At 34.3% G+C, this 14,442-nt stretch overlaps 1 protein-coding gene across 1 annotated transcript in view; it reads left to right on the forward strand.

The window, feature by feature from the left end:
* The first annotated feature begins 1,196 nt into the window (after window positions 1-1,196).
* The window catches only part of USP14 (ubiquitin specific peptidase 14), a 45,993-nt gene continuing 32,747 nt past the window's right edge, over window positions 1,197-14,442 (forward strand). Inside the window, exons 1-4 of the mRNA XM_003406363.4 lie at window positions 1,197-1,373; window positions 4,375-4,407; window positions 9,078-9,182; window positions 10,122-10,225. Of these exons, the coding sequence (XP_003406411.2) occupies window positions 1,209-1,373; window positions 4,375-4,407; window positions 9,078-9,182; window positions 10,122-10,225 (407 nt within the window). The 5' untranslated portion in view covers window positions 1,197-1,208. The remainder of the gene's footprint in view (window positions 1,374-4,374; window positions 4,408-9,077; window positions 9,183-10,121; window positions 10,226-14,442) is intronic.

Genomic DNA, 14,442 nt, shown 5'->3' on the forward strand with positions numbered 1-14,442 from the left:
GCTCTTAGGAGTCTCCCAAGTGCTTGGTACTGTTTTTGTTATTGAAAGAGTGCTCAGCACGTTTCCAGAACTGGTAATAGAATTTGGAGTCAGTATCAGTTTTTCGAATCCTGATTTCAGGAGTTGAAAAACAGTTATTAATTGTGAGAGTCTCATTTTGAGTAGGTGTAAAGTTTTCAGTGAAAACAAACTGTGCCTCTGAGTTTATTGCTTTTTACATATTTCAAAAGTTTAGCTATTTTATGAAGCTGATTAAAATTTGATTTTTATGTTTTAAGTGATATAGCCATGTCTTTGGATTCTTCACAAAATATTTAAGCACCTCTTGCTCACCAACCACACCTTTTAGTTTTCTCACACCTTTCTTATAATAATCTGGTACCTGTATTCCTAAATTTGTTGTCAGGTTTATTCCAACTCATGACAACCCCATGTGTGTCAGGAAAGAAATTTGCTCTATAAGGTTTTCAGTGGCTGACTTTTTGGAAATAGATGCCAGGGCTTTCTTCAGGGTGCCTCTGGGTAGACTTGAACTGTCAAACCTTTGGGTTAGGAGCCGAGCGCATTAACCGTTTGCACCAGCCAGGGATCCTAACTTGTTTTAAATCTGCTTTATTCTCTCAGTAATTTTATTTACTCTCTCTTAAATTATCTAAACTTCATTTCCTCTCTTTCTTCCAACAGTATGTATTAATTTTAATAATTATTTAATAAAACACACTTTTGAAGGCCAAAAGATCCTTATTTTGGAAAATATTTCAGTGTGATCATATTTTGCAAGGATTATTAGAGTAGGTTTCAAAAGACTTGGATATTTACTAACCAGTTTTGTGACATTAATCAACTCAATGGCAATCGTTTGTGTGACATTAGCATATCAGTCAACCTCTTTTAATTCTCAGTTTCCTTAACCTGGTGGCGTAGTGGTTAAGTGCAACGGCTGCTAACCAAAAGGTTGGCAGTTTGAATCCACCAGGCACTCCTTGGAAACTCTGTGGGGCAGTTCTGCTCTGCTGTATAGGGTCACTATGAGTCAGAATCTACTTGATAGCAGTGGGTTTGGTTTGGGTTTTTTACTGCCTGTGAGCTACTCTTGATTAGGTAGGCATGATGCAGGCAAAAAGATGAATGACACAAAGTAGCTTTCAAGAACTAGCCTAATAATTGAAAATTTTAAAATCTTGTTATTTTGTAAATGAAAAAAATAAATGATGGTTTTGTTTGCAGTTACTGTAAAATGGGGAAAGGAGAAATTTGAAGGTGTAGAGTTGAATACTGATGAACCGCCAATGGTGTTCAAGGCTCAGCTTTTTGCATTAACTGGAGTCCAGCCAGCCAGACAGAAAGTTATGGTGAAAGGAGGAACATTGAAGGTAAAATTTAGTCCATTTTTCATAACATACTATTATTGTATTATTATATCATAATTAACACTTGAAAATGTGTTTAGTGTTAATTTAATATTTGAGATATTTTTTATTTGTGGAGAGTATGTAATCAATGAAATTAAAACTGGTTTATACACGTGGGGTTGCCACGAGTCGGATTTGACTCAATGGGAGTGGGTTTTTTATTCATCTTAGTGTTAGGGAGGATTATTATAGCTATTTCAAAATGCTATTATGAAAAGTTTTATTTTTCTTTTAAAAGGCATTGTATTGATGGGTACCTCTGGGGGTCAAGGGAGTGGCACACTTTCCATTTATCTGTACTGTTTGAATTTTTTTCCTGTGAGGAAAAAATTAAAAGTATTTAATTTTATTTTGTTTAGACTAATATAAAATTTTATTTGTATTTCTTTACTGTATTTCCATTAAAGGGATGGGAAGCTTTGTTAAAAATATGAATCAATAAGTTAAATTGGTTTTTAAAAAATGACAGCACAGAATGTGTTTTTGTCCATGCATTTGAATATACAAATTCAGAGTGCTTCAATGTCCTTACCAAAGGCCTGGTTCTGGAATACTGTTTCCATTGGTCTTTCTTCTTTCATCCTACTCATTGAAGAAGAGCCCCTTTCTCTTAAGATGAATCACTAACTCATACCTGGAGATGGGAGAAAAAAAAATTTTGTTTAAAAAAAGAGGGATCCTGATGTTTCCTTTTGTTCTCTTGGAATGATCACAGCAACTATGATTAAGGGTGCAAGCTTACCTGTGTCGTTGATGAAGGGCCACAGAAAAGATATTTTCTTTATTATTCATAATACTATGTAAGTGTAACCAAAAAAAAAAAAAAAAACACCCAAGTCCATTGCCATCGAGTCAATACCAACTCATAGCGATCCTATAGGACAGAGTAGAACTGTCTCATATGGTTTCCAGGGAGTGCCTGGTGGATTTGAACTGGCAGCCTTTTGGTTAGCAGCCATAGTTTTTAACCAGTACACCACCAAGGTTTCCATATAAGTATAGTTTTAAAAAAAAAAAAACAACTTGTGTCAAGGGTTATATATAAAATGCTGAAGAACTGTAGCTACCCCTGTTTGATGGGCATTAAAATCCATGTTGGTGAAAAATCAAACACTATAAAGTTGCAGTGTGAACTTCTGGTCGTTAGTCAAGTTGATAATTTGTGCTGAGTGCTATACTGGATGCTGTGGAGAATTACGGAAAAATGCTAATTAACTGAAACTATGACTAATAGCTATAATTATTGAGTACTTATTTTGTGCAGGCATTTCATTTATTTTCTTTAATTCTCAAGTGTATGTATTATTCATATTGTATAAATTAGGAAACCGAGTGTCAGAGAGGTTTAATGTATACTAAAGAACCATAACCACGTGATTTACAAGTCAAGCACATCTGGGTTCTATTTCCAGCTTTTTATGACCTTAAGTAAGTGATGTGAGAGGGCATTTATATTTTTCATTCCTTATACTTAGCAGTAATAGCCCTTAAACTGAGAAGGGCCTTTAGGAAGCAGAGTGTCCAGAGAGGTAATTATTGACAACAGTATAGGGAGATGAGGATTAAGTGCCTGGCACCTTCCGTAAAAACAAAGGAGTAATATGGAACTGACTTCATCCTATGAAGGGAAAGGCCTAGCTGCAGTAAAGTTAAAATATATGTGGACCAACCATCATATTAGGAAAAAAACACTTGATTTTATTGAGCACAGTGAGGGGAAAGTATATAATTGCTTTATAGATATGAAATTCAGGACTTGAGAAACATTTGTGGATATACAGATATTATTAAAGGTCATTTTGCCTGGAGTAGTTTATTTTCCTGGTATAATTTTTAATAGCACTTATTCTCCTGTTGGGTGGTAAATTATTAGTCACCTAATCAAGGTGGACCTTATTTTGTAAAATACTCTTCATTCCTGATACATAAGCTAGTATTTAAATAGCTCTGCTGGTTCCAAACGTGCAAAAAATTAGGATCTGTCATTTGTCATCAGTCAAGCGTTTTTTAGTACTTTTAGTGCTGTCAAATTTACTGTCTTTCAGATTGTCTTCTTTTTTTTTAATTTTTTTTATTATGGTAAAACATATAACATAAAATTTACCATTTTAAGTGCACAGTTCAGTGACATTAAACACACTCACAGTGTTGTCCAACCATCACCACTATTTCCAAAACGTTTTCTTTACCCAAACAGAAGCTACCCATTCAGGAAGAACTCTCTATTCCCTTCTGGTAACCCGGTGGTAACCTCTAATCTACTGTCTGACTTCATGAATTTGCCTATCCTGGATATTTCATATAAATGGAATCATACAATATTTGCCCTTTTGTGCCTGACTTATTTCACTTAATATAGTGTTTTCAAGGCTCATGCATGTCATAGCAAGTATCAGAATTTCATTTCTCTTTATGGCCGAATAATTTGTTATATGTATAATACCACATTTTTATCTATTCACCCGTTGATGGACGCGTGGGTTGTTTCTGCCTTTTGGCTGTTGTGAATAGTGCTGTGGTGAACACTGGTGTACAAGTATCTATTTGAATCCCTGTTTTCGGTTCTTTTGGATAAATACCTAGGAGTGGAGTTTCTGGGTCATATGGTAATTATGTTTAATTTTTTGTGGGACTGCCGGACTTTTCCACAGCAGCTGCCACCGGTTTACATTTCCACCCAGCAGTGTACAAGGATTCCAGTTTATATTCTCGCCAGTACTTGTTATTTTCTGTTTCAAATTATCTTTTCTTGTACAACTTAAGCCACTGTTAGACTTACTAGCTTTAGGTCTGTGTATATTTTGTTTTCTAAGATAATTTTAGTTGCAATAATTTTAAATAAAATCTTCATACCACATAAATTTTATTTTATTTTGAAGTAGCTTAAAAATTAGTTGATTATGAAATTGTTTTTAGATTGTACAGAGGTGGTTAAATGTATTTTATTTGTTTTTTAAAACAGGATGATGATTGGGGAAACATCAAAATAAAAAATGTAAGTATTAATCTCCAAAACACTTATGATAATGTGGTTTCCTACTTTTACACCAGAATAAATTACGGATGATTTTTTTCATGTATATGTTCAGTTGGAAACCCTAGTGGTGTAGTGGTTAAGTCCTGTGACTGCTAACCAGAAGGCTGGCAGTTCAAATCCAACAGGCACTCCTTGGAAACTCTATGGAGCAGTTCTGTTCTGTCCTATAGGGTTGCTGTGAGTTGGAATTGACTCGACGGCTACAGATTTGCTATTTTTTGTTTTGGTATATTTAGTTATTTCAGCACCATTTGTTGAGAATACTTTACTTTTCCCATTGACTTTTGCTGGAGCCTTGAAAATTGATTGTAGGTCTATTTTTGAACTCTTGTTTTATTGACCTATTTGATTAAATTTATACTGATAACACAATCTTAATTTTCAAAGCCTTCCTAATAAGTCTTGAAACAAGACAGGAAAAGTTCTTCAACTTCTTTCATTATTTCCAAGAATATCTTATTATAGTTCCTTTTTTTCTTTATAAATTTTAAAGCTCGTCAGTTTCTACCAAAATACCTCGTATTTTGTTGAGATTGCATTGAATCTGTAGTTCAATTTGGGGAGAATGAACATCTTAACAATATTGAGTGTTAAAAGCCTTGATTATGGTGTACTTCCCCTTTTATTTGGGTCTTTATTTCTTTTAGCAAGTTTTATAGTTTTCAGTATAGAGATTTTGCACCTCTTGTTAGATTCTTGGAACTTAATGTTTCTTGATGCCATTGAAAATGATATTAAAAAAAGTGTTTTCCCATTTTCATGACTAGAATATAGCTGATTTTTGTAAGTTGATTTTCATGCTGTGACCCTGCTAAATTCAATTACTAGTTCCAGTAGTTTTTTTGTAGATTCTCTAGGGTTATCTGGAGCCCTGGTGGCATAAAGGTTAAGAACTTGGCTGTTAACCAAATGGTTGGCAGTTTGAATCCACCAGCCGGTTTTTGGAAACCCTATTGGGCAGTTCTGCTCTGTCCTGTACGGTTGATATGAGTTGGAACCAAATCGAAGGCAACAGGTTTGGTTTGGTTGGGATAGGGTTATCTGTGTAACAAGCATGTTAATCTGCAAATGAAGACGGTTCTAATTCTCCCTTTGCAATCTGTATGACTTTCATTTTTCTTGCCTAATTTCACTGGCTAGGACTTCTAATACAGTGTTAAATAGAAGTGAGAGTGGATGTCTTTATCTTGTCCTAGTTCATTGAGGCTTTTTATTATGAATGACTTGAATTTTTTCAAATGCTCTTTTCTACTTGCTAAGATGATCATAGGATTTTTCTCCTTTATTCTGTAACGTGGTTAGTTTCATTGATTTTTAACTGTTAAACCTTGAAATCCCAGATTCTTCAGTTTTCAAACTTTTTGGTCTGCAGACCTTTACACTCTTAAAAATTATTGAGGACCCCAAAGAGCTTTTGTATATGTGGGTTGTATCTACTGCTATTTACCATATTAGAAATTAAAACTGAGGAGTTTTATAGTTCTTACTCATTTATTTAAAAATAACAATTACAAGCCCATTATATATTTCCTTTTTAAAAATATTTTCCAAAACCAAAATTTAGTTAAAGCTGGCTTTGTTTTACATTTTTGTAAATTTCTGTAATATCTAGCTTGATAAAAGATAGCTGAAGTCTCATTTCTGCTTCTGCATTCAGTCTGGCATAATATGTTGTTTTGGTTGAAGTCTGTGAAGGAAATCGGTCTGACAGTTATGTAGTTGGAAGAGGAGGAGTATTTTCATGGTCTTTACAGATAAAATCGTGCACACTCGTCTTTCATACACACCAGAACTCAACACTGGTGAGTTAGTTGCAGAGGTGGAATCTGAAACCACATCAGTTACCTTTTGTATGTGAAAATCTGTGGTTTTCTTTTGCGCTTAGAATCAGTCTTATACTCATGCGTGATCTTGTACCATCTGTATTGGTCCTTTGGAAAATATTCATTTCCTGAGTTATTTAAATCTTATATATGTTAACACATTTCATTATACATTACCAAAAAATTGCATTTGTTAATATCTCGACCAGTCTTACCAGAAAAGACTTTAAATACGTGAAAGCTGCCAAGCTCATAGTAGCAGATAAAAAATGCTAACTTTCACATGAAATCTCTAATTTTGTCATTGGCAACTATAAATATTGTCAGTTGTTTTCCTTGAACTGACAAGCTCACTTTTCCTTTTGAGAAAATGTCTGCTGAATACCCAATTCTGAAAAACAATACTTTGTCAGTTGTTTTAAGTAAAAATGGTATTCCATAAAATTCAAAATTCCAGTCTGCAACTCAGACATTTGCACAAATACATATCCTTAACACAGCTATGAACTTTGATATGCAGCAGAAATTTTTTATGGGTACCTCCCATTTCATGATGCAGAATTAAAAAAAAAATGTATTCAAACGTTGGGATATGATAAAATTAATCGTTTTTCCTACTATATTTAAAAAAAATTTTCATTGTGCTTTAATTGAAAGTTTACAAATCAAGTCAATCTCTCACACAAAAACTTATATACACCTTGCTATATACTCCCAATTGCTCTCCCCCTAATGAGATACTCTGCTCACTCCCTCCACACTCTCTTTTCCTATCCATTCCGCCAGCTTCTAACCCCCTCCACCCTCTCATCTCCCCTCCAGACTGGAGATGCCAACATAGTCTCAAGTGTCCACCTGATCCGAGAAGCTCACTTCCTACCAGCATCCCTCTCCAACCCATTGTCCAGTCCAATCTCTGTCTGAAGAGTTGGCTTCGGGAATGGTTCCTGTCCTGGGCCAACAGAAGGTCTGGGGGCTGTGACCACTGGGGTCCTTCTAGTCTCAGTCAGGCCGTTAAGTCTGGTCTTTTTATGAGAATTTGGGGTCTGAGTCCTGCTGCTCTCCTGCTCCCTCAGGGCTTCTTGGTTGTGTACTATACTACATTTTGATGTCACTGCCTTGATAGGTGCTAAGCCGCTAACAGTTTCAGCCACTATTGGTTTTGCACCATCAGTGCTGATGTCAACATAGTAAAAAATGGAAATAACTTGTTGGCATTATTATGAAAATAGTTTTGACCTCACTGACTTTCTGAAAGAATCTCAGGGACCCATAGGAGCTTGCGTACCTCACTTTGAGAACGGCAGCTTGGGATATATGCACTAAGCCACAATGTACTGCCGGATATAAATTTCTGATATATTTTTAAGAATACTTGCATACATGTTTGTGAGGAATGTTAGTCTGTAATTTTATTTTTTTGTAATATTTTAATTTGTTTTTTAGGGTTATATTGTATGCGCTGAAAGAGTTGGGAAGTATTCCCTTCTCTGAATGAATTTATGTCAGATTGATATTACTACTTTAAATATTTAAAATAATTTACTAGCACCTCTGTCTGGGGCTGGGTTTTCTTTATGGAAATTTGTTTGATTAATACTCAGTTTCTTTAATAGATATGGCTAGATTTTCTCTTTTTTTTATGTCAGTTTTGGTGAGTTTTGTCTTTCAAGGAATTTATTTTAATGATGTCTAATTTATTGGCATAAAGTGGTTCATATATCCAGAATATTCACTGAGTATCTTTTTTATATTTATAGCATCTTTATTGATGTTCCTCTTTCATTCCTGATATTAGTAATTTTTTAAATTATTTTTTTAAATCAGTCTTGCTAAAAGTTTATCAATAAATCTTTTTGACTTTGTTGATTTAATATTCATTTTCTATCTTACTGATATCCATTTAAAATTATTTCCTTTTTTTCTACTTTCGGTTTAAATTGCTTTTTTTGTTTTTTACGGTATATGCTTAGATAATGAATTTTTATGCCTTTCTTACATAAACATTTAGAAATGATAAATTTCTCTAAGCACTTGTAGCTGCATTTATGTTTTGATACATTGTGTTATTATTCAGTTAAATACATTTTAAAATTTATCTTGTGATTTCGTCTTTGACCCATAGGTTGTTTAGAACTACTTTATTGAATTTCTAAATATTTGGGGGCTTTTCTAGATCTTCTTGTCTTACTTATTTATGGTTTGATGCTGTTGTGGTCGGATAAAATACTCAGTATTATTTCAGTCTTCTGAAATTTACTGATATTTTTTATGGCTCATTCATGTGGAGACTGTTTCTTGTGCACTTGAGAAAAATGTATTTCGCTGTCGTTGGTAAAGTACTGATTATTTAGGTCAAGTTAGTTTATAATGTTGTTCAAGTCACGTATATCCTTACTGACTTTTTGTGTACTTATTTAAAGAAGCCCCATTACTTGTTTCCTCATGCCCCTTTGCAGCCAAGCAGGTAACCCCTGCTCCCAGGCAGCCACCACCTCTGTATGTTTTTTTTTTTTTTAAGTGTATTTACAGAGTTGTGTGATCATCAGCACAATATAATTTTAGAACATTTCCATCACCCCAGAAAGAAACGTTGTGCTCATTTGAAGTCACTCCTCATTTCCTAGTCCCCACAGCCCCTGGCAACCACTAATCTACTTTCTGTCTCTATAGATTTGCTTTTTTTGGACTTTTTATATCAGTAGAATCGTGTGATATATGTTCTTTTGTGTCTGGCATCTTTCATTGGGCATAAACATTATCAACTTTCATGGATTTTAATGAGATTACTTTTTTTTTAAACAGGGAATGAATCTCCTAATGATGGGCTCAGCAGACGCTCTTCCAGAGGAACCCTCAGCTAAAACTGTCTTCGTAGAAGACATGACAGAAGAACAGTTAGCATCTGCTGTAAGATATGCCAAATGTTCGTTAGATCAGTACTTTTCAAAGGACAGTTATTAGTTGTCTTTCAGAAAGAGCATCAAAGTGTTTTTAAGATTTAATTGTTAATGTCAAGGTGTTTTCACCAGTCGGTAGGAGTTTTATTATTTTTGCAGTAGGCTTAAGGGAGTCCTTTTCTAGTCAGATAACTCATAAAATTAATGTTTTTTTTAATGTTGTATACTTTGACTATTACTACTTTTCTGATTTTCAAGTGAATTTTATTTACATCTAACATTAAACATAAGGTTTGTAATTCATGGGTTATAATTTTAAGTTTCATAAGTCTATGAAGTGTAGGTATCATAATTAACCTTATTTTACAGATGAGGATTGTTGTAAGGTACATATACGCACACACACAAAGTCAGTGTATGTAATAAATATGTATCTGGCAGATAGTGCTGTTTAAGCACTTTTGTTCTATGAGGAAACAGGCTCAAAGAAATTAAATATTTCAAGTGCTAGTATGTTCAAAGTATTAAAAACCCTCCTTGTTGAAAATACATACAGTTTCTCCCTAAATACAAAGTCAGTTTAGAAAGTGGTCAACACATACGTGGCAAATGTTATTTTTTTGTACCACCGAGTATTTATATAGTGTCATTCATTTTTTTGAAGTGTTTATGTGTATACTGTGCCGCTCTATTCTCACAAGCCTGGAGGGAGGCAGGGCTGATACGATTGTTCTCTTATGTTCAAGAAGGGAACTGAAACACAGTGATTGTGTCAGCGTGATGCATGTAAAAGTTTTTGGTGAGGGCGATAAAACGTAGTTACTTTAGGGTGACAGTGGACTGAAATGGTAGGAGTTGGTAAACAAGACTTGCCTCAGGGTCTGAACTTTAGTGATTTTATATATGCTGTGTCATTAATTTATAAAAATGATTTAATCCTTTATACCAGATGGAATTACCATGTGGATTGACAAACCTTGGTAACACTTGTTACATGAATGCTACAGTTCAGTGTATCCGTTCTGTGCCTGAACTCAAAGATGCCCTTAAAAGGTGAGTCTCAAGAGAAATGTTTTAAGTCTTCTTTGAGTAAGAGAGGTTCACATTTGAGTGAGTAAAGCTGTTTTATATTTTTTCAAGCATCTCCATTGAGATATAGTTCAACTCGGCATAAAATTCATGGGTATACAGTTCAGTGGTTTTTTTTTGTTTTCATGAGATCGTGCTGTCATCACTGCAATGTAATTTTAGAACAGTTTCTCCCTTCCCACCCAAAAGAGACCTTATACCCATTAGCAGTCACTCTTCATACTCCTGTACCCCCCCGCCCCGCCCCCAGTCCTACGCATAACCATTGATCTACTTTCTGTTTCTGTAAATTTGTCCATTCTGGACATTTCATATAAATGCAATTATACAGTATGTGGTCTTTTTGTTACTGGCTTCTTTTACTTAGCATAATATCTTCAATGTTCATGTTGTAACGTTAAAAAAAAAAAACCAGTGTTTAATTCCTTTTTATGGCTGAATAGTATTCCATTGTGTGTATGTACCACGTTTTATCCACTCCTCAGTTAATGAACATTTGAGTTGTTCCCACTTTTTGATTATAAATAATGTTGCTATGAACATGCGTGTACAAGTTTTTGTGTGGGTGTATTGTTTTCGTTTCTCTTGATGATATAACTAGAAATGGAGTTGCCAGGTCATGTGGTAACTGTGGGAGAAAGATGTGGCAGTCTACTTGCGTAAAGATTACAGCCTTCAAAGCCCTTGGGGGCAGTTCTACTTGGTTCTGTAGTGTCTCTGTGAGTCAGAATCTACTTGACAGCAGTGGGTTTGGGGTTTGGGTGGCAACTCTATGTTTAACATTTTGAGGAACTGCCAGACTGTTTTCCAAAGGGGCCGCGGTACCATTTTACATTCTGACCTGCAATGTAAGAGGGTCCCGATTGGTCTACATCCTTATCAACACTTGTTATTGTTTTTTTGATTGTAGCCGTTCTAGTGGGTGTGAAGTGGTATTGCATTGTCGTTCTCATTTGCATTTCAAATTTGTGGATTTTTCCACTATTTAAAATTTTTTTAAGAGTAAGTTGAAAGTAATTAGAATTGAAGTTTGTTCTTTTTTTGTAACATTTGTAGCGATTTATGTTATTTTGTATTTGATTCAAACGGCCTTAAATTTGTGCTCCCCTCCTTTGCCTTTATGCTTAGATGTTAGCAATGCTGCAGTACATCCTATGTTTGTGATTCCTTGGAGCCTGTTTCTAGAAGTGGAATTGCTGGGTTCATAAGACGAATACTTTTAACCCTTTACATACTTGTATTGCAAAATTGTTATCCAAAAAGGTAGAAAAATAGAATGTGCCACATCCTGCAAATATTCAACGATTTTAAGTATTATCGTGATAAATTTTGTTTGACGTAAGAATAGGGGATTTAAATTTTTTTTATTTCTTTGATTACTAGTCAGATAGAACAATTTATGTTTTTTGATGATTTTCATTTCTTTTTCGGTGTGAAGTAATGGTCTAGCGTTCTCTTTTTCTTTAAGTACCATCTATTATATAATCGGTCCACATTGATTTGAAGTGGCATTTTTAGTGTAGACATTATTCTTAAATATTTCTGACACCTGTTTCTGAGTCTTTTAACTGCCTTTATTTATGAAGGCCTGGTTTTTATTTCTTTTGGTGTTATACCATTTTGACTCTCTGGTAGTACTGTACACCCCTTCTTATTCTGTGTCAGTGTATTCGTGGCTAGTCTGTGAAGTTTAGTTTATTTCTTCATGAAGTTTAGAGTCATTTTGTTAAATGTGCCTTTCTGCCAGCAGCATGTGTAGTAGGAATGCCAGCTTTTGAGAATTTGGCCATAATGGCTTTCGTTAAGTGGAACAAGTTGACATCTCTTTAAAATGTAGACTTTCCTTCCAGGAATATAGAAGGCCTCCCCAGGTTTTCAGTTCTTATTTGACTTTCAGTAGAAATGATTTTCCTTGTGTATCTAATTTCCAAGTGTTTTTTGAATTTTTGTATTTTATAAGTTTCCCCTGGTCATTTTATTATTGACCTTGCTAGATAATAAGAAAGAATCCGACTTATCAATTCCAAACATCATATTTCCAGGGTTCCAAGATGCATCCCCCCCTCCAAAATTAAATTTAAATATCCCTTACGTGTATATTTTTAATGTACGTAGTAGTTTTAATTTTGCCTGAAAATGTATCATCATATTCATGACATAGTTAAGAAAATAAGTCAAGTTTTCTGTTAATTTTTGGATTTTACTCTACTAATCGAGGTAGTTCTATTTCAGGTAGTTTGCCTCATGTTTCTTTCTTGTCTTATTTCACTGGCTAGAGCTTTGAGCATAGTGTTAAATATTAGAAGATGGTGGACATTGCCCTCTTGCTTTGATTTTAGTAAGAATGTCTGTTGTGTTTTAATGTCAAGAAATAATTGGCCTTTGATCTGATAGAAATATTCTTTAGCATGTCAATAAATGTCCTTCCTTCATTTGTTTACTTTTTTTTTTTAAACGGGAGATGTATGTTAAAATTTTCAAATGTTACTGGTTGACACAGCCCTAAGGTTTTTCTTATTGAATCTATTTGAATGCTATATTAATAACTAGCCTGATAGTAAACCGTCTTTATAGTTCTAAAAGATTTGCGTTTTTTAAATATGTAACACTGAATTTGATTGCTGCTACTTTAAGAATATTTGGTCATTTATTAGTAAGACTGATTTACAGTTTTGGCTTTTTTTTTCTTTTTTAAACTTTCTGAGGATTTGGTATTTGGATTATGCTACCTTATGCCTGGTGGCATAGTGGTTAAGAATTTGGCTGCTAACCAAAAGGTTGGCAGTTCTAATCAACCAGGCGCTTCTTGGAAACCCTACAGGTCAGTTCTCCTTTGTCCTGTAGGGTCACTATTAGTCAGAATTGACTCAGTGGCAATGTTTTTTTTTTTCTTGATACATGTAAATTAAGCTGAAAAATTTTCTATCTGTTGTATTACTAGAACTTTTTTCCCCCTTGAATATGTGTAGGAGTTAGTTATCTCTTCTTATAGAAGTTGCCCATAAACTTGGCTTGGCCATCTTTTTTTGGCATTTTATGTGTACATTTTTTTAGAGTCAATTTTGATAATTGACGTTTTTCTACAAGTTTGTCCTTATGTCTTTAAAATATATTAGCATAAGAGTTCTTCTTATGGACCTGTATTTTTTTCTCCTTTTCATGTCTTGATTATCTTGCTAGAAGTTTGTGTATCTCATTTTTTAAAGAATTGGCTGTTAGACTTAGTCATTCAGTTCTTTCAGTTGTGTAATTCACCCTACTTTTGTTTGTATTAATTTTTTAAGGCTTCTTTTATTCTTTGTTTTCTAACTTCTTAAGTTGTATGCATGGATCATTTATTCTTACATGGTAACGACAGCATTTAGTTTTGTGGTTTTGCTTTTTGTTCTGTATTCACTAGATAGGGCTGTTCAATTTTTTTTTTTTTTTTGAAGCACTGCGGAATCTTATCTCCTTTTTGCTTGAAGTTTTTAAATTTGTTTTTAACTTTTTTTGTGGTATTTATTTATTGGCGGTTGTAAAAATATAACACAGTATTTGTCAATTCAACATTTTTCAGGTGTACAACTTAGTTATATCAATTACATTAATCATGTTGTACGATGATTATCCACAATCGATGCTGAATTTCCCATCATCATAAACAGAAACTCACTTCCCAGACAATGGCTCCCCTTTGTTTGCCTTCCTCCACCCCTGGTAACCATTAATAAACTTTGGTCTCTATACATTTGCTTGTTCTTGTCATTTCGTATAAGTGAAGTCATATAACATCCTTTTGCGATTGTCTTATTTCATTCAGCATAATGTTTTCAACATTCATCCATGTTGTGGAATGTACCAGGACTTCATTTCTCTTTATGGCTGACTTGTAGTCCCTTGTGTGTATGTACCACATTTTGTTTATCCATTCATTTTTTGATGGACAGTTAGGTTGTTTTCACCTTTTGGCTATTGTGAATAGTGCTGCAGTGAACATTGGTGTACATATGTCTTGTTCATGTTGTTGCTTTCAAGTCCCATGGGTATTTACCCAGGAGTGGAAGTGCCAGGCCATGTGGTAGTTCTGTGTTTAATTTTTTGAGAAACTGCTGAACTTTTCTGCAGTGACTGTACCGTCTTGCATTCCCACAACCAATGAATCTCTCTGACAGCTAAAGGTACTGAGTGTCTTATGTGCT

This window comes from Loxodonta africana, chromosome 11 (assembly GCF_030014295.1).
Source record: "Loxodonta africana isolate mLoxAfr1 chromosome 11, mLoxAfr1.hap2, whole genome shotgun sequence".
NCBI classification, from domain to species: domain Eukaryota; kingdom Metazoa; phylum Chordata; class Mammalia; order Proboscidea; family Elephantidae; genus Loxodonta; species Loxodonta africana.